Here is a 20,204-nt window from a genome sequence, read left to right on the forward strand (position 1 = left end):
AACTTTACCGCAAATATCACAAACATGTTCCTCGTTGTTTTCGTGATAAATTGTTCGATGTAAAGTCAAAGAACGAACAGTCAGAAAAGATTCGTCACAATAACGACAATGAAAATTCCTCTCATGGTATAATCTCTTATGCTTCGTCAACGTATTCTGTGTTTTTAAAACACTAGAACATAAATCACAAGAAAAGTGCTTCTCTTTAACATGTATATCATAAGACTTATTATCAGGAAATTCTAACGAACATATTTTACAAAAAACCATATTCGTAAAAGTACCTTGTATGATGAACCAATCTCTTTATCTCTTATGAACCTTTGCTCTGGCCCAAGACGCTCTGACTGAATTGAAAAAAGCTCTCGCTTTTATAGCTAGATCGAAGTATTGTATGCTAATTTCAAACTATTTTTAAAAAAGAGACGTCATTATTACTGAACAAAAAAAATTTGAAGTTTTTTCATATTCAAAGCTAAAAAAAAATCTAAGTTATTCCTTATTTAAAAATTAAAGTTTTTTCAAAAACCAAAATTTGAAGTTCCTTCGAATAACTTCAAATAAAAAACTTGAAGTTTTTTATAAATTTGAAGTTTTTTTCTTATTTGACTTTAAACAATAGACGCTTCTCAATAACCAATCATATGAATGACATTTTAAGATTTAAAATATTAGCCAATAGTAAAGCTCCACATTTAACATCGTTGCGTAATATGTCAATCATTTATAAAACCACTTAACCAACTCCCGAATTCACAAACTGTCACACCAACGATCGTAATTTTGAAAGAAGTCAAAAAAAATGACGAACGAAGCATCAAAAACGAACAATCAAGCATTCGAAGTAAAAAAAGCTATCGATTCAGCCTTTACGGACGACGAAGAAGATTTAATTCCGTTATCTTTATTGTCCAAAAGACTACTGACATCGTGAGTATATTTCTTTTCTTTTTACTCTTTTTTAAACTGTTCATTTAGTTTAATTAACTTACACATCTTTTAAAAACACTTTTCAAATTTTTTTTATTAAACTTCAATTTTTCATTTAGACGCTCAAATAAAAGAACATCAACGTCAGAAGACGAATCATCACCCAAAAAGAAATGCGAAGGTTCTGTAACTGTAAATCATGCAGAAATATCAAAAGAGTTCAATCGACTAAAAGAGCTGCTAGAACCTTCATTCCCTTTAATGCCATCAATTCGACCACTCGTCGCTCCAGATATGGATACAGACACTGAAACAACGCTCACGGCAAACGAATCAGCAACAGAAGTAGAAAACTTCAACGAATCTACACCAAAACCAACCAAAGTTACTCCAACAGCCCGAAAATCCTTTCCCGCAGCACGAAGTCCACCTACTCCACTAGCGTTCGAGCCGCAAACGCCACCTATTTCAGAACCTGATACAGAACCTCAACAAGAAAGACCAACCCTGAACATCTTTAACTTCAATTTATCTGACGATGTTCCGACTGTGAGTAGAGATTTACCTAACTTCCCTTTTAACATTCGACAAAATGACCGTTTTTTTGAGACTTTACAGCAAATTGGCTTAGCTATTGATAATCTAAAAGATTTTTCATTATCTCCTTCTTCTGACGATCATCTTTTTGCTACCTTTTTACCACATTTGACTAATCGACTCGAACCTTTAATGCTGAAATTAACTGGACAGAAATTTGGTATATTTACCAACTTGAAACAACTTTCAATATACTTAATCGATCATTTTATTTTCGCATTCTGAACATTTGCAAATATCTTTTGACGGATCAACTAACAAAATACAAAAACAACGCTGCTCGACTAAAACACCTTAGATCTACTATTAATATTAACTACATTACCAACCCTAATAACCCAGATTTGATTGCCGAATACAAACGGAGAAGAGCTACACAAATTCAAAACGGCAGTTCAATAAGAGAAATGATGCACACAGTTAACAATGTCACTTCATTAAAAAGAAGTATCATATATGAAGACCCGTTGTTCGATTGTCACGATGCAATAAGAGTAACACTATTGTGCGCAATAGATGAAATCATGTCAAAAACTGCCATGACTGACGCTGAGAAAATCAAAGACATTTTTATTAATACAGTTATGTAAAACCAACTATATATGAACATTTTAACTAAGTAGATTAGTAACTACATTTTTTATTATTGAAGTAACTTTTCTTTATATAAACTTGAAGGCGTTGTAAGAATTGTGATCATTTTGTCTCTATCTTCAATATACTCAACATTTTTTTGCAACAAATCTAAAGCAGTAAAATTTTCGAAATTTCTCAAACTTTCATTCAAAAGTGAATCGCCATAAGAATGAAGTAAACTAACAACAGTTATACAATCATCGTATACTGCCAGATGCAAAACTGACTCTTTTCGATAATTTTGCTTGTTTAAATTGCAGCCACATTCAACCAAAAATTGAATTACTTTGCATTTTCTTTTACGAACAGCAATCATTATAGGAGTTTCGTGATTTATATTTTCTGCTTCAATATCGGCTCCATTTTTTATAAGATGTTTTAATAACCATCTATGTTCCATCCAAGTAGAAACATCCGTTTCTTCAATATTTGGAATTATTCGATGTAGAACAGTATTTCCATACTTATCGCGTTCATTTAAACATGTTGGATCATCTTTTACCATATATATAATTTTATCCAATTGTGAAAGTTTTTCATCAGAAACCAATTTTAACAATTCTGTCAACTCTCCCTTATGTTGAAGCTTTTCCTCAAAATACTGTATTGAGAACTCGTCTTCATCTTTCTTTTCAGAAAAACTCAAAAAAGAACCCATAATTTTAAACTTCAACTTTTTTTTATAAAACTTCAACTAACCTTCAATTTTTTAAAACTTCAAATTTATACTCAATTAATAAAAAATTGAAGTTATTTTAACTTAAATACCAGTCCAACAAAAATTAAATCAAAGTTGTGAAATATTATTTTTTAAATATATAACCATATCTTTAAGAATATATAAGTTATCTTTGTTGGCTTTAGAAACTTCAATTTCCTTTTGAGAACATTTCTTCTCCAAATCTTCTTTCATTTTTACTGCAAGTTGTAACGCTGTTAAATGTTGGTTGTTTTTCTTCAGAGGATCAACATTAGAACAAGAACTTTCAGAACGTCTCAAAAAATCGCACCAATTGCCAACAGCATAAAAACCATGCAAATGTAAAGAGATTACAGCTTTGTGCAAAACACTATTTCCGTCGTAATCGCAAATAGACAAATCCACCTCTTTGCGAAAAAGATAAGAAGTTAGCAATATTTGCCCCTTCTTTATGGCAATCATTACAGGAGTTTCTCCAACGTTATTTTGCACATTTAAATCCGCATTATTTCTTATAAAAATTTGAAAGAAATATTCCAAAGTTCCCCAATCTTCTTTGTCTTCGTCCCAATATTCACAAACTTTATGCAACAATGTATCTCCTTGTTCATCTCGCTGCATCAAAACTTCCACATTGTCGCGAACTCTCATATTTATGAACAAACGTAATCTCCAATCTAAAAAAGGAGAAATTCTTCTGTCAAAAAGTTCGAAGATATTTCTTTTACTCTTACAGTACCTTTGAAGACCTTCAGTCGGAAAATACAAATCAGGATACTCAAGTTTGTCGTTCGTCTTTTCAGCCATCTCAAGTTTGTTGTTCGTCTTTTCAGTCATCTCAAGAAAAACTAAAAAAAAAAACCTTACGGACGATCTTTTATACAATTTTGCCTCTGCGGAGCAGCCTACCACGTGGTCTTATACAAGACCCTTCGCAGGAGCGCTAGGTTTAATATGCAACAGGTGGAACCCTAGTATACACTACTCTGGAGGAGCATCAGCTGATGTTAATAAAGATGTCGAGAAGAAGGCAGCTGATCTTGATATCTTAATGAGCAAAATAAAGGATAAATTACCCCATTCTGAATACAGTCTGAAAATTCAGATGCTCACACTAACACCTGAATCATGGAGCATCAAATTTGCCTCAGACTATTTTGGAGTTTCTGAATACTCAGTAAGAAAGGCTCTGGAATTGAAAGGCCAGAAAATTATCCTTGCTTTGCCAGAACACAGAATAGGAAAAATACTGTCAGATGATATACACCAAAAGGTTAGGTCATTTTTTGAGGACGACAAATATTCTTGATTGTTACCTGGGAAAAAAGACTTTGTCAGCATTGGAAGGAATGTTCATGCACAGAAACGTCTATTGTTATGTAATTTAAAGGAACTATATGCAAGTTTCAAAGAATCCAACAGTCAAGTTGGGATTTTCGAAGTTCTGCTCTTTGCGACCAAAATGGTGTATCACTGTTGGCTCTAGTGGGGCTCATTCTGTCTGCGTATGCTCCATTCATCAAAATGCAATTCTTCTGGTGGATGCAGCAAACACTGAAAAAACATACAAGGAAATGATGGATATGGTTGTTTGTAGTCTTGACTGTAGGGAATGTATGGTGCATCGATGCAAAGATTGCCCAGGAACAACTGCTCTCAGCTTTTCTTGATGAGGCCTTCAGCGAGACTCAAAATGATATCTCTTTCAAGCAGTGGCAAAGCACTAATCGTACTGAATTGGTAACTCAAACTCTCTCTGTTGATGAGTTTATAGATCTTCTTGTGAAAAATATTGACAACCTCACTACACATTCCTACATCGCAAAATGCCAGGCAAGATACTTGAAGAGTAGGAAAGAGAATCTGCCAGATAACTCTATGCTTGTGCTAGGAGATTTTGCTGAAAACTATACGTTTGTGGTTCAGGACGAAATCCAGTCGTATCATTGGAGTAAAAATTATTGCACTCTTTACCCAGTCGTTGTTTACTTTAAGCAAGGTGAAAGACTTGAACACAAATCATATTGTTTTATATCTGATGACCTAGAACATGATACTAACTTTGTCTACGAACTTCAGAGAGAGCTCATTGATTTAATAAAGTTTAAATATCCCCATATAGAGATAATTGAGTATTTTTCGGATGGCTGCGCTGGCCAATATAAAAACTTTAAAAACATGTTGAACCTGTGTCTTCACAAGACAGATTTTGGCTTAGAAGCAAATTGGACATTTTTTGCTACTAGTCATGGGAAATCTCCCTGTGATGGCATTGGAGGGACTGTTAAACGTTTGACTGCCCGTGCCAGCTTGCAACGCCAACATTCCTCGCAGATATTGACAGTAGCATCAATGTTAGAATTCTGCCAAGAAAACATTAAAGATATAAAGTTTTGTTTTCTTTCTAAAAAGAAATTACAGGCAGTTAGAGAGGAACTGAAAAATAGATTCTCTAAAAGGCAAACCATTCCAGGAACAAGGTCCTTTCATTTTTTCACACCATATAGTGACCACAAAATTTGCTTCAAGCGAACTTCAGAGGATGCAGAATTTTCTGGCAAATTTTCTATAACTGGTAAAACAATGTCTCAGGAGAAGATTAGGTATATGTTGCTGAAGTGCTGATTTATGTTGGGTTTCTTTTGAAAATATCATTTGTAATGTATCTACTGAAGAAGCATATTGCGAAACGTTAATCAAGTTGTTTTTTTACTGATCATCTATTTAAATTTTTAAAAAACATTACAGTCTAGAGCTTTTGAATACATATATATATATATATATATATATATATATATATATATATATTTATACATATAATATATATATATATATATATATATATATATAATATATATCATAGATTGAAGAAAGTAAAACTCTACAATTATCTCTACAAGCCTCTTTTGTGAGTAACTCACTCTTCAGGAGATGTTGACATACTAGAATATTCCTCGCATAAATAGATAATACAGTACAGAAGGTGTTACATAATGTGTGAGGTTATACAAAAGGTGAATTAGGGGCGGTACATAAAGGGATTTAGGTGTTACATAATAGTGTTTTGTTTCTATGGCGGCAAGAAGATACGAGTTCGTTTCGTTTGTTGAGTGTTGATAATTCAGGGTGGCACAAAATGAGGGTCTTTTCTTTAAGGCAAAGGCTGCATCTTTTGTTTGAGCTGCTGTAGGATGGCTTTATTGAGAGGATGCGCCAGGAAATGGAGTGGTCGATGTTATTGTCTTAGGGTCCAGATGTATTTACTGAGTTCTGTGGAATTTCTGTGTTTTGTGTGACGGAAAGATGCGGTGTGATTTCTGTATCTTGTCTTGAATTCGTTTTCTGTAAGTCCAATGTATGTTTCTGTAGTGTCATTGTCTTGTGCTCTATTTCCTATCTTCTATCTACTTTCTTTCTTTTCTTTGCATTTTATATTTATTATATTTATTTATCATTATTTATTATATATTCTTATTATTTTTTTGGGACAGACAGCATTTACCGTTTCTTTTATTTACCGTTTCAGCTTATTTTTATTGAGTATCTATTTATATTTTTAAAGAACCTTAAAGTTAGGAGCTATTGAATATATATATATATAGATATATAGATCATCAGTAAAAAACAACTTGATTAACGTTTTGCAATACGCTTCTTAAGAATAACCCCCACTTGCATTTGGAGCGTAAAATTAGGAATACAAAACAATAGAACAAAAGAACCCATTTTACAAGCAAAGACAATAATGGCTAATTATACGACACAAGTAAACTTTCTGAGGCCCAGCTGAAGGTGAGAAAAGCGGAATAAATACAATAGATAAAAGAACAAAAGAGAAGCGTTAAGGCAGATGGTTAACTACCACAAGGAATGCACAAAAACGAGAAAGGGTGAATGCTGTCTGTCCCTACCATGAAGATTAGAAAATAATATTATGTGGAAATAATAAATAGCTGTGAAAAGGAGAAAGTAATCGAAGAGATTAGAAATAAAAATAAAACTATGTTTCAACTAACCTAATATTAAGGCCCCTGGGCACCCCCTCATTATAAAGTTTCGCCCTAACTAGTAAATCTTTAAGGTTCTTACATCGTTTAAATTATATCAAAGGTGGCTGAGAAAACACCTTCCTATGCTCTTCCGATATCGTCAGCATAGAATGGAGTCTCCCGGCCACCTTGCCCAAATTATTCAAGGCTGGATGGTAAGTGGTAACCAACGGAACCCACCCACTCCCATTGCGATCTTGTTTCCCATTAGCCTTATCCAGTAATGTGACCCTATCCTGCTTACGTGCCTTATCTATTTGTTCTGTTATAAGTGATTCCTCATACCCCCTTGCCTTTAACCATCCAGCCAAATCCCTTAAACTACCCCTTAACTGGCGATCGTCCGAACAAATCCTACGTATCCTCAAAGCCTGACTATAGGATATCGTCTTCTTGGTGTGCCATGGGTGACAAGACTTCTTATGTAAATACTGATGTGTATCAGTAGGTTTACAAAACAAGTCTGTCGTTAGGACTCCCCCTTCATTTACACTAACCTTAACGTCTAGAAAACTTATACTCTCCCTAGAGTGCTCCTCTGTGAACTTAATGGTATCGTGGCTACTGTTAAGAAAGTTGATGAAGGTCTCAAGCTTCTCCTCGCCATGTGTCCAGATGAAGAAAACATCATCAATGAATCTCATCCAGACAATGGGTGTGTCCACTGATTCCTTCAACAACCTTTCTTACAACCCAGTCATTAGAGGTTTGCATAGGCTGGAGCGAACTTAGTGCCTAAAGCGGTGCCTAACTTCTGTCTATAAAACCTATCATTAAATTCAAAATAATTGTTATTAAGAACCAAAGATGCTAATCCCACTAGGGTATCAGTAGCCACGTTTGGGTTTTCCCTTCTATCCAGCGCTTCCCTGATGGCTTCCAAACCCTCCCCATGTGGAATGCTAGGATAGAGCCCCACAACATCAACTGTGCACAGTATAGCCCCCTCTGGTATCCTACCTATTTCACCCAATTTAGACAAGAAATGATTTGTATCCTTAATGTAAGACTTACCGAGGCTAACCAGTGGATTGAGGCGGTGATCTAGAAATTCCGAAATATTCTCTGTAATAGTACCACAATTGGAAATGACTGGCCTACCCTTAACCCAACTTAATCCCTTATGAATCTTGGGCAACAGATAAAATCTACCTGGTTTTCCCTCATTATCCTTAAGAAAACCAGTCACTTCCATTAACCCGGGGTCCTCCACCCTTATCCCATCAATCCTATTTTTAACGGCCTTACCCAATTCTATCGTGGGGTCCACCTCAATCTCAGCATCAATAGCAAAAAAGTTAGCCACACAACGACAATTAGAAACATCTTAACTCTTAGCCCCAAACGAGGATTCATTAGGCAATCATCTGTTTGTGTACATTAAGCTATGCTCAGAGAAGCTCTAACCTTATAAAATTCAATTTTGGTTAGAGGTCAATTTTAAAACTCTAGCCATTTTGTTGATAGAAGTTGAACTATCACAACTTTTAAGATTAAAGCTGCAATAGGGGGGGGGGGGTTGCTGACAAGTAGGATTCCATCTTTCACGGGAGGGAAAATAATTTGGTAGCACCATGGAGGGAGCATTAGGGAAACAAGAGGATAGCACTAGGGGAAGAGATATAGCTCCTGCCAATCTGAGTTAGAGAGGGGCTTGTTTATAGTTGGTCAAACAAACTGTAGTTGGTCACAATATTGTAAATGCTTATCAAAGTTTTCAAAATTTTAATTATTGTTGTATTTATATTGATATTGATATTTAAAATAATTCCTACAGGTACCAGCAGGAGCAGCCATGCAGAGATGCAGTTTCTGTAAACAGGCAGGCCACGAACTGCAGCTAAGTGATGGTAGGACTGTTTGCCCTCAAAAGGGGAAAGAAGTCTAAAACCATTTAAATAATTAATTAGTAAGTAATTAATTATTTTCAACAAAAGAAAGCCCATTCCAAATATCATAGTTCCTATATATATTTAAATATATATATCATAGTGACATCAACATTCGAGTGTATCAAAAACGAAATTGATCTATTTCTAGCGGAAGTTCATCACCATATACAAAGGCAAATAATGCAAGATGCGACCGACCCAATTGACCTTTTTGTAAGTTCCTTATGCAGAACCTACGTAAAATATATAGCTATCTGTATTGTACGCACAACTCTCCTTTGAAAGGTATCAGAGATTCTTTTTACATCTAGGGATGTTTATTTGCGCAAAATTCATTCTGATTTATCACCTTTATATACCTCCATATATCCTTTTCTTTGTGTCCCCAATCAGCTTCTAAGCTTAATATATTTGACACAAGAAAAGGGACTTTCATTGATTTATTGAATGATTGATCAATTGATTGAATAATTTGTCAAAATATATCGAATTTACAAAAAACAAGCAAAAACTACTGACTTTTTTATTAACATCCTCCTGGCTACCCTTAAGGATTTTAAGAAAAAAATAACAAGTAAACATATTTTATGCATCTCGACAGTTCCACTGAGACACTTTCAGCATTCATATGCAAAGGTTGTGCAAGGGGAAAGGATCAAAAAGCCAAGAAAGGTATTCATATAGCGTTTACAATAGCAAAACAATTAACTTATAGAAAAGGAGCTTTGAAAATTTCTCACTTCCCTCAATCATCCAATGCAGTTCTAATAAAGTTCTTTAGAGTAAATCTGAGCCAGTGGAGGGATCACTGGGTAATGCCTCAGATGAAAGTAGACAAGTTGGGGTTTGTAGTTATTTTTCAAAATCTTCACTTTCATGGCTAAGTTTAGCTGTTTTGATTGCTCAGTAGACACCGAATATCCCCTATTTTACATTCCCTTTCCATTAGAATGGTTCGATACAGTTCTAATACCATTTTCTTTTCTGCCCTCTTTAGAGAAAATCCGAGCCAGTGGAGGATGCATCAAGCAGCATTTTTGATGAGAAGCAAGACAGAAATGGTAATGCTATTAACATTTATGTTTTTCTATGATAAATCAAGCAATGTTAACTTGAACAGGTAACAATTCTTTGCAACTGTAGTTTTTATGAAATTCCATATTTTCAATTTCTTTTTTCTTATTCAGGGTTGATAATTTTTGTTGTAAAACTGGTCTGCGGTGGTAGGAGAATAAAGAAAAAATCGAATTGTACCAATGTAAAGTTGTTGGCAAAAGCAATTGTCTCTTTTGATGCCCAAACAATTTCTGAAAACAATGACAAGATTGAGACTTTTAATGATGACTCTTTCTGCGGGCAAGTTTCGGAACAGAATACTCTAGTTAACTTTGATAATAAGTGGGGGGAGAAAAAGGAAAGCGATACAAATCTATCTCTCACAAGTCTGCAATCATATCTAGTACTCTGAGCAAGCGTGTTCCCGAAACACCATTCTTTGGTTCTGAAAATTTGAAGACAGGAAACATTCTAAGAATAAAAATGTAGTAAAATGTCTAAATAGTAGAAGGAAAGTAAAAGATTCTCCTAGGAGAGGCTGAGTCAGTCTATGAAAAGCGTATTTTAGGAAGGTTGTATGAAGATACAGAGAATTCATGTGTAGGAACTGATAGTTGAGATGCTTCTTCCCTTTCGCAAGACAATTTGCATGTTAACAGTGACACTTCCATTGAAGAAGATCCCCATATTAATCATCCAAAGATCTTATAAAAGCTTTGTCTAGATCAAAATATGGCTAAAAAGATATCAGGGCCCATATTAAAAGAAAAAGCATAACATTAACCCTACCGAAAAATTGGTAAAAAAATGTTTGACTATAATAGCGTAAACAACAGTCAGGAAGGCAAAACAACTCATCTTTCATCCGAGGGAAATGGTAGCTAAGACCAATAAGCTTTGTGTTTTGGAGTTTCGCTACACGCACATTTAAAAAAAAAAGCTCAAGAAAAAAAATCCAAATATTCTGACTGACAAGGCTGCATGTAAAATACCAGAATGTCAGTTTAAAGTAACCTTTTCCATACCACTTTTCTTGTCACTTTGATGGTAACGTTTATCATAGAAAGGATTCTTTAGCAGCAAGGAATATTTCTGACAAGGAAATGAGACACTGACGTTTTTGTTTGTTGAAGAAATAAATTTTGCCATCCGAAAAACATAAAACAGACCTAGAATCAATGGATCCCCATTCTTTTGCTGCAGGTAAAATGACCAAGGCTGGCAAAAGTCACATTGCATATCAGCAGCTAGCTGCTAAAGCCCGAAAAGAGGCAGATTCCATTGATTTCTCAGTTGATTTCAAATCTTAAGTGAACGTGGTATAAAAAATAAATTCAATAATTGCTGGAGCAACAATTTCCCCGTAGTCACACTACCCTTGCACTTGGTCCCTGTCCAGTTTTGTGCATGCTTATTTTATTCAAAAGCCCATAATTATACTTTCCTCATCAATTATGGATAGCAGCAAGGAGAGATGTTTCAAGATGTTCAAAGATTACTTTGGCCTGGAGAGAGAAGTAGCAGGCTTCCATGTGGAAAAGGCATCACAAGAGGTAATTCAATTAGTCAATTGTTCTTCATTAAAAGATGATGCAAACATCGTCAAAAAAGCAACTGTTTTATTGTTATGTAGATATGTTGATAAAGACGTTACAAATGCATTCGCAACAATCAAAGAATCAATGAACTCTTTTTGCAAAGTATTAGATGACAACAAAAAGCGATACATCCATTCAGATATTTCTGCTTCTCATTTTTTGTATTGGGGACATGTACAAAAAATGAGAAGCAGAAATATCTGAATGGATGTATTTATCATTAGTATTTATCAGAATTGGCGACCAAACAATTTAAAACTCTGAGTTTCAGGTAGACAGGAAAACAACACATAAACCTTTTCTACATTGAAATCGATTCTTGATTCATCCTTAACTAACGAGGAGTTTGAATGCGCTTCAGATTAGTCTGAAAGTAGTGTTGACTCTAAAACTCTAGAATTAGCTCTTAAAAATTTGGAGTAAAAAGAGACAAGGTTCCCGCTACCGGTTCGCCAGAACATAAGTTGAGTGAAAGTGACACGGATACTGATACTGCTGACGCAGCTACATATACCCATCAAATCAAGCACCTGAGAACCAAATCCTTTCAGAACGACTTCAATAATTACGCCTAATCTGACAAGCAATCATTTTTGGAAAAATTTGCAGACGAAACAAAATCCAAGGTTATATCTAGGGGGAAAAATTGTCAGAGCAAATGAGAGCCCTTATAACACTTCATAGGACAGTGTATACAAACCTGGCTGTGAAAGAATTGTATAAAAAACTCCACACTACTTTTGGAAATTCAATGAGGCGCATTATCTCAGACTATAGTTCCCTATCCATAGAAACGGTTGCAAAGAGGATGTCTGTGTGATTTGCCTCAAATGTGAATTAAATTACAATATAAAAAGGAGATTTGGCCACACGTGTCCTGATATAGTAAAGCACTTCTTGCTATCAGAGCACCTGGCAGAATTTATAATGAATAATATAGCCTTTCTTATGAACAAGCGACAGGAAAGCTTTACTCCATTGACAGGCCTGTAAATACAGTTTTCTTTGATGCTCTAAAACGCCAGTAAAATTCCCGGGGGCCTTCCTCTCTTTAAAAACTTTGATAGCTGTCCAAGATAACAATGGTCGCGTGTATAATTTTCATATTATCTATGTCATTCCCGTCCCTATTTGTAAACAATGCATCTTTATTGAAACTAACCATGTACGATTTCACGTGAAAATGATTGCTTATTTCATTAAATCCATAACATCTTCATCACTTTTGCTAATTTTTATATTGATTGAGAATTTTTTTGTACCAAGTACGCAATTGTAATTAAAAAGAATTCAAATGCAATGAATTAATATGAGATTGTTGAACAATTAAATCTATATTGTATATTAACAAAAAAACGAAGGTAAAATTGTAGAAGATCATTTTTTATTTCAAAGCGGGAGATGTTTTGCTATTCATGTTGTTTATTATAAGAAAAATCTATTCAAAGAAGGTACCAACATTATAAAAAATTATTTTGAATTATAAAAAATCTATCGAAAGTGGTGTTTTTCTGCTACTCTAAAAATATTTAACACCAAACCAGAAACTTAACTCTAACAAACTAAAGTTTCAGCCAAATCGGAACAGTTTTTCGAAAGTTCTTGAGGGATGCTGGCACATCAGGTTTTAAGGCTTTAGCATGGACCTCAAAGAGCGTTGCCTTGAAAATTCATCAGAACCGTTTTAGACTTTACGAGACCAAAAAAATATCTCATCAATTCTAGCTGATTTACAAAGTTTAAGTCCATTCTGAACAGTTTTCAAAAGTTATTGAGGGACACCAGCACATCAGATCTGGGTTATAAGGTTCAGTATCGATCTTGAAAAAGCGTTGCCTTGAAAATTAATGAAAACCGTTTCAGACTCTACAAGACCCAAAATAACATCTCTATTCTTAATGGTGTTTTGAGTTATTGAGGGACACCGCCACATCAGATCTGAGTTATAAGGCTTCAGTATGGAGCTCGGAAAACGTTCCATCAGAAAATTCATCAAAACCGTTTCAGACCCAAAAAACATCTCAATCTCATGAATTCTGGTTGATTTGCAAAGTTTCAGCCGATTCTGAACAGTTTTTCCAAAGTTATTGGGGGAAAAGTTATTAGGTAGGTTTCTGCTTGAGGGTTTCCTCTGAGTTTGTTGTCGTTTCCTACAACTGGCCATTTTTGCTGTTATTCGATTCAAATTAGAGATACTTTGTCATAAGGGTTGGTTTTTGTTCTTCTTAGTTGATTTAGATGTTTTCCTCCAAGTGTTTTGGCGTAGGTCGCTTGAAATGAGGGCCTGCTACGACATAGCAAGGGTTGGTTGCCATTTCAAACTTGGGTCGTGTCAAAAAATTTGGAGGTTTTTTCCTTATTCAAGTGATAATTCCAAGTATCTTCTAGAAAGAACCCCCGAAATAAATGGACAATCCAGCAAGGATACCTGCTTTTCTTTTTTTATGGGAATCGATTAAAATCCGAATGTCTATTTGCAGTGAAATTTAGGTGCTGTCAAAGTTTTTGACGTTTTTGCTCACCTTTGGAGTATAGCGCATCTTATTATGAACAAGATACACGAATCAATAGAGAATTCAGTGAAATTTTCCTCTATGAAATATCTTTTTAATATATTTTATCGTTTTTTGCTAGAAGGAATCAAAAGTCGCAATGTCTATGCGAATGTCTATTTGAATGTGTAAACGAATGTTGCACACCTAGTAGCAGAACTCAGGATGTTCTGCAACAGCCAAAACAGTCGTACATAAAGATATCGGCTTCTTGAAAACTAAGTTATTGGCTTCTTGAACACAAAGTTATGGGCTACACAAAGTGGTTTTGCAACAAAGAGCTTGGTGGAATAATAAGTGGCTGTCATGTGATACTGCAACAAGTGTCATTGACATCCACTACAAAACGATAGGGGCAGTCCTATATGAAATTTTAACAAATAAAAGCAAGACAGCCAACACACAAAGTACAGCCGGGGACGTTTGCATTCAAAAGCAACAAGTCGTATTTGTCTTTCTGCTCAAGCTTTACCGAAAGATATTTAAGCAATCCACGCCAGTCATGACCATCATGCAGAGGCCAACGCTGGATTCCTACAGCTAAGATTGATGATTTTCAGCGTTCACTTAATTTTTTAAATCTACGTATGGGAAGAGACAATCCAGGATGACCCAGTTCGTGAAAGAACTGGGTGGAGGGCAATCAAGAATGGAAATGATGGCTCGCAAGAAAGCTGGAAGACTTCATTACAAACACTTGCATTGACCATTTGGAAACCTCAAATAATTCAAATGGATGGATCTCATTCATCCAACAAAATTCAACGAAAGAAGAAACGCAACAACTAATGAGCAAAAAGCTTTAATTGTAGAGCTGCAAAAATTGTACCCATTTGCAGTTCAAGATGTGACAACAAAAGAAAATAATCTGTCGATCCTTTATAAAAGCAGTGAGATATCACTCCTTTTGCAAAAAGTTGCCCGAGAACAGGATACAATCCATGTAGCCAAAAAGGAACGCCAAGCAAAGCTGCAACAAAAAGTCGAAAAGGTTAGCAACAAAACAGGCGAAAGAAGAGCTAACATCGGTGAATCGATTGGTGCAATTGATGTAGAGAATGTGACGAATTTGAATTGGAACCAAATTTGGACATGAAAATTGATTCTGTAAAAGAGGGCTCACCAAGTATTCAAGATCTCTTATCTGTTATCAAGAAGGCAACACTTAAGGAGAGTCTTCCTCAGGCAATGGCACTGCTAGAGCTTGCAGCTACAACTCCACTGACCAGTGTCCATTGTGAGAGGATTTTTTGCACCTTCAAGGTCAAGCATGCAACAAAAAAGAAAATAAATGCTTGTTATTTTGCAAGTAGAGCACAAGCTTAAGGTTGCTGACAAGACAGCCATTTTTTAGACAATGTTGTTGCTAGATTCAAATCATTCAACCGGCAGAGATTCGAAAGATTTTCCAAAAAATAAAAGAAGGCTAATTATTTAGCATTTGAAATATCATATAATTTGTTGTAAAGTACTGCGTAGCGGCATGCGCAGCATGGGGCATCGAGCAAATGTATGCAAGAGCAATCGTTTGTGCAAAATATGCAAAGGATGTCATCACCACATTTTGTGTGACAAGAATTCTGGGAATTCTGGTGCTGATGCAGATAACCCGAGCCATACAGTCACGGCCACAGTAAAGACAAAGAACATGGTGCTCATGCAAACTGTGACAGCCATTGTAAGCGGGGAAAACCATGAGCAGAAAGTCAAGGCTACCATTTTATTCGACAGTGGAAGTCAGAAATCATATATCACTAAGGATTTGATGAAGAAGCTTGGCATACAACCCAAGGAAACCGAAGTCGTGAACTTGAACACTCTTGGTACACAAAACTGGCGAAAAATAAATTTTGATGTCGTTTCGTTTTACTTAGAAGTTGATGATGGTATTATTCCTATTAACGCGTTGAGCAATTCAGTAATATGCACTCCCATTGCTACGCGCGTAGACGTAAGAGATTTCCCACATTTGCAAGGTCTTCAACTAGGAGACTCTTTCGATGGTAGTGAAGTTAAGAGAATAGACGTATTGATAGGATTAGATCATTATTATGATATTGTGGATGTTATTCGGGGAAGCTCGGGCTTATAGCCATTAGAACTAAACTTGGTCGGTTGTTGTCTGGTATTGTTGATAAGGTTGAAACATCATCTTCGCTCTACACTAATATGATTCCAAGTCTCCTTTTAGATGTTTTACAGCCAGATTTAGAAGGTGGGGAAAACAGCCATGAAATCACAGACACACTACGAGAGTTCTGAAGGCACAAAAATTTCAGTCTCATTCCCAACGGCAAGGCGAGAGGTGAATTAGGAACCGATCCATTGAGCGAGCAAAGCACCGGTGATTCGACGACCGAATGGGATATCAAACATAATGGAGAAAGATATGAAGTTGGTCTCCCTTGGAAAGGAGACATCGGCTCGCCAGTAAAAAGGGACTATGAGCTTTGTTTAGCTCGCCTGACGTCATTGAGGACAAGACTGCAATCTGATGAAGCCCTGTTGAAAGAATATGATCATATTTTCAAGGAGCAATTAGATGCTGGTATAATTGAAAGGGTGCCCCCTGCAAAGGAACATGCCATGAATGTGGTAAGAAAAGATCATGACACCACCAAGGTAAGAATTGTTTTTGATGGCTCCGCTAAATCTAGCCCTGATTTTTTTTCATTAAATGATCAATTACAGAGAGGAGATATCTTTATGCCATTGATATTTGATTCAGTACTTTGTTTTTGTACTCATCCTATTGTAATGACTGCTGATAATGACTGCATTTTTACAAATTGGAATAGATAAGAAAGACCGTGATTTTTTAAGATTTCTATGGGTCGATGATGTTGACAAGGAACATCCCGCCATAGTTCAGTATAGATGGGCACGCCTACGCTTCGGATTAAAATCCAGTCCAGCTATTTTAGGAGCAACAATAAGAAAGCACATAGCACAGTTTGAGGAAAGTGAGCCTAATATTTGTAAGATTCTGAGCCAGTTATATGCTGATGATTTGTGTTGCAGTGCAGAATCCTCCGCAGCGGCACTAGAGATCTATAGTAAGACAAGGGTAATTCTATCAAAGGGGGGTTTCAACCTACGTAAATGGAAGTGTAATTCATTGGAAGTGCGTGCTAAAATAAATGAATTAGAATCAAAGGAATCGGCTAAGGTAAATAGTGAGAACTCAAATATTTTACAGGACGACCAAACGTTTGCAAAGTCTGCAGTTGGCTTACCTATAGGCAGCAGTACTTCTAGGGTATTAGGGGTCAACTGGGATTTTGAGTCAGATCTATTTTATTATGATGTGCAGCAAATAATAGATCTGGCAGCTAAGCTGCCCCCTACGAAGAGGTCTTTGTTAAAAGTAGCTGCAAAAGTATTTGACCCCCTAGGGTATTTGGTTCTGTTTACCGTCAACCTGAAAATCCTGTTTCAGGATTTATGTGTCGCAAAGTTCCCTTGGGATAAAGAATTAGAAGGCTCAGAGAAACAACGCTATGATAAATTAATGAAAGATCTTTGTATGTTACAAGGGGTAACAGTTCCGAGATGTATACGTCTCAAGGACAAGAAACCGCATAACTATCAAATACACGCTTTTTCAGATGCCAGCGAACAGGCATATGCAACATCTGTTTACTTGCGCACAATGTACGAAACTGGGGAAATTGGCGTTAAATTAATTGCAGCGAAGGCTAGGGTGTGTCCAATTTCAGGTAAAACAATTCCCAAATTAGAATTACAAGGGGCACATTTGATGGCTACCTTCGTTGAGTCAATAAAACGGGTTCTTGTTGAGGAATTAAATGTAAGTGATATTGACACGTATTACTGGGTGGATTCTGCTGTCACCCTCTGTTGGATTGGTAATGAGAAGCCTTGGAAACCATTTGTACGAAATAGGGTCAGTCAAATAAGGCAAATAACAACCAAGGAGAGTTGGTTTTTTTGCCCGGGAAATTTAAACCCTGCAGACATTCCATCAAGAGGTAAATACATGCAAAATTTGGGCGCTGATTCTCTTTGGTTGGAGAACACCATGGCCATGAATGAGAAAACATGTAGTCCGCCAGTAATAACGCATACAGTTTTCAATAGAGATTTTACGAAACAAGACGTGACAGATCGAGACGAGCTGAAAAGGTCTGGAATCTAGTCATCCCGATGTGTTGACCTTTTTCCTGTCATGATTCACAACGTGCCTGTCACAACGCATTGGAATTTGGCGCCAAATTCAGTTTACTCGAAGCTGCAGAATGGCGAACAATTTATTCATCATGCTCGAGGAAAATATGGAAGATGTAGAGGACTACCTTCTATTACATCATGGTCACCCAAACAACGTTAATCTTCATTTAGAGCTTCCATATTTTAAATATGAGCGTTTTAGCTTGGAAGATTTGGCCGAAGAGGAGTGCTCTGTTGAAATGCACTTTAAAAAACAGGACATTTACAACCTTCTGCAAGCCCTTCATCTGCCAGAGGTTTATTGCTGCTACAATGGTGGTTGAAGAACTTTGTGTCTGTTTGAAGCGTTTCACGTATCCCTGTCGCTACGCGGATTTAGTCCCAAGGTTCGGAAGGCCTGTTCCACAGCTATGCATGATCTTCAGCTCGGTAATTGATGATATTTTCGACAGCTTTTCCCATCTTTTGAGCGACCTGACCAACCATGGCTTTCGAGAGAGAATCTCCAGTCATTTGCTGATGCAATACATAACAAAGGTGCTGCATTGGACAACTGCTGGGGATTTGTTGATGGCACTGTCAGGCCTATTTGCAGGCCAACCAGGAATCAAAGAGCTGTCTACAATGGGCACAAAAGGGTTCATGCACTCAAGTTTCAGTCAGTTGTGGCTCCCAATGGTATGATTGCTAACCTTTTGGGCCTGTTGAAGGTAGAAGACATGACAGCAGGCTTCTTGTAATGTCTGGTTTATTGGAGCAGCTGGAACAACACTCCTTTTCCCCAGATGGTGTAGCTCTTTGCATTTATGGTGACCCTGCTTACCCACATCGTGTTCACCTCCAGCGCACGTTTGCAAGAAGAGCAGAACTCGCACCAAATGAGCTGGCTTTTAATCAATCAATGAGCCAAGTCCGAATTTCTGTTAAATGGCTGTTTGGGGACATCATTAACTACTTCAAGTTTTTGGATTTCAAAAAAAATCTCAAGATTGGCCTCAGTTCTGTTGGAAAGTTTTATGTTGTTGGTGCATTGTTAAGAAATGCTTTAACATGCTTGTATGGGAACAACACTGCAAAATTCTTTGAAGTCATCCCTCTAACACTGAATGAGTACTTCTTGTAGATCTACTTGGCCATCCACTGACTTAAAGACAAGAAAGATGATTTCAGCCAGATGTTCACAGATAAAAACAGTTTTTTGAAAAACTACCACATTTCCAATGATGATACCTCAGTAACACCAAACAAAATATTTGCACACATTAGACAAATTTTTAAAGAATGATAATTCCACAAAGAGAAGCTGAGAGAAAAAACAGGCTACCCTTGCGTACATGTTTTTTTCTGGAAGTATACTTTTATCCTGGTGTTTTTTGTATATTTTTTGTAACATTGATATGTACCTATTTGCTGTAATCCACCCACAGTTAGAAATATGACTTGATGTTTGAAATAGTAGCGGAATATGAAAATTTTTCAGAAAAGAATTCATCAAAGATGACATGCAGAACTCTTAAGCTCGGTCATTAGTTTGATATTGGGTACTCCAGTTTCTTATCCTCCTTTTTCAAAAATTTAATGCTCATTGTTTCTTGAGAGTTTCTTAATTATTTCAATATTTTGGAGCCCTCTATTTGATTTTCCATTCTTGGAAATTGCCAAGCACAAATTTGTTGGGGAGAATCAATTGAAGTTGCAAATGGTGAGACTTGCTTGGTTTCAAATGCACTTTACATCTCTTTCAAAAAATTCACTCCCATTATAATGCTGTACATAGATGAGGGTAATTTATTTTATTCTCTGTCTATAGTTGTATCATATAGATGAATTTTTATGAGAGCCCTTTCTATTAACTATCTTAATTGCTTACTGATTTTCCAGTATTTGTTTCTTATGAAAATTTGCATGTTTTCAATTTGGATGTTTGCCTCTTCATGAGAAACAATCAGAAAATGCTATAGAAATACAGCAAGAAAGTTTTGGATTTTGATTGACGTAAATGT

At 36.1% G+C, this 20,204-nt stretch overlaps 2 protein-coding genes, 1 non-coding gene and 1 pseudogene across 3 annotated transcripts; all 4 read left to right on the forward strand.

Annotated features, from left to right (window-relative positions):
- The first annotated feature begins 802 nt into the window (after positions 1 to 802).
- LOC148957413 (uncharacterized) lies at positions 803 to 3,011 on the forward strand. Its single transcript, XM_089115381.1, has 3 exons — positions 803 to 930; positions 1,050 to 1,479; positions 1,870 to 3,011. The coding sequence occupies exons 1-3, from the start codon at positions 803 to 805 to the stop codon at positions 1,873 to 1,875; spliced, it is 564 nt and encodes a 187-aa protein (XP_088971507.1). The 3' UTR covers positions 1,876 to 3,011.
- Positions 3,012 to 3,608: 597 nt separating this feature from the next.
- On the forward strand, positions 3,609 to 5,638 carry LOC148957414 (uncharacterized; annotated as a pseudogene).
- A 9,864-nt stretch (positions 5,639 to 15,502) lies between these two features.
- LOC148957415 (uncharacterized) lies at positions 15,503 to 18,169 on the forward strand. The gene is made up of 3 exons (XM_089115379.1): positions 15,503 to 16,036; positions 16,309 to 16,632; positions 17,210 to 18,169. The coding sequence occupies exons 1-3, from the start codon at positions 15,503 to 15,505 to the stop codon at positions 18,167 to 18,169; spliced, it is 1,818 nt and encodes a 605-aa protein (XP_088971505.1).
- A 100-nt stretch (positions 18,170 to 18,269) lies between these two features.
- LOC135682969 (uncharacterized) lies at positions 18,270 to 20,122 on the forward strand. Its single transcript, XR_016145228.1, has one exon. It is a non-coding gene; the product is annotated as an uncharacterized LOC135682969 (transcript).
- Positions 20,123 to 20,204: the final 82 nt, after the last annotated feature.

This window comes from Rhopilema esculentum, unplaced genomic scaffold (assembly GCF_057945365.1).
Source record: "Rhopilema esculentum isolate cy_ngs unplaced genomic scaffold, ASM5794536v1 HiC_scaffold_28, whole genome shotgun sequence".
Lineage (NCBI taxonomy): Eukaryota > Metazoa > Cnidaria > Scyphozoa > Rhizostomeae > Rhizostomatidae > Rhopilema > Rhopilema esculentum.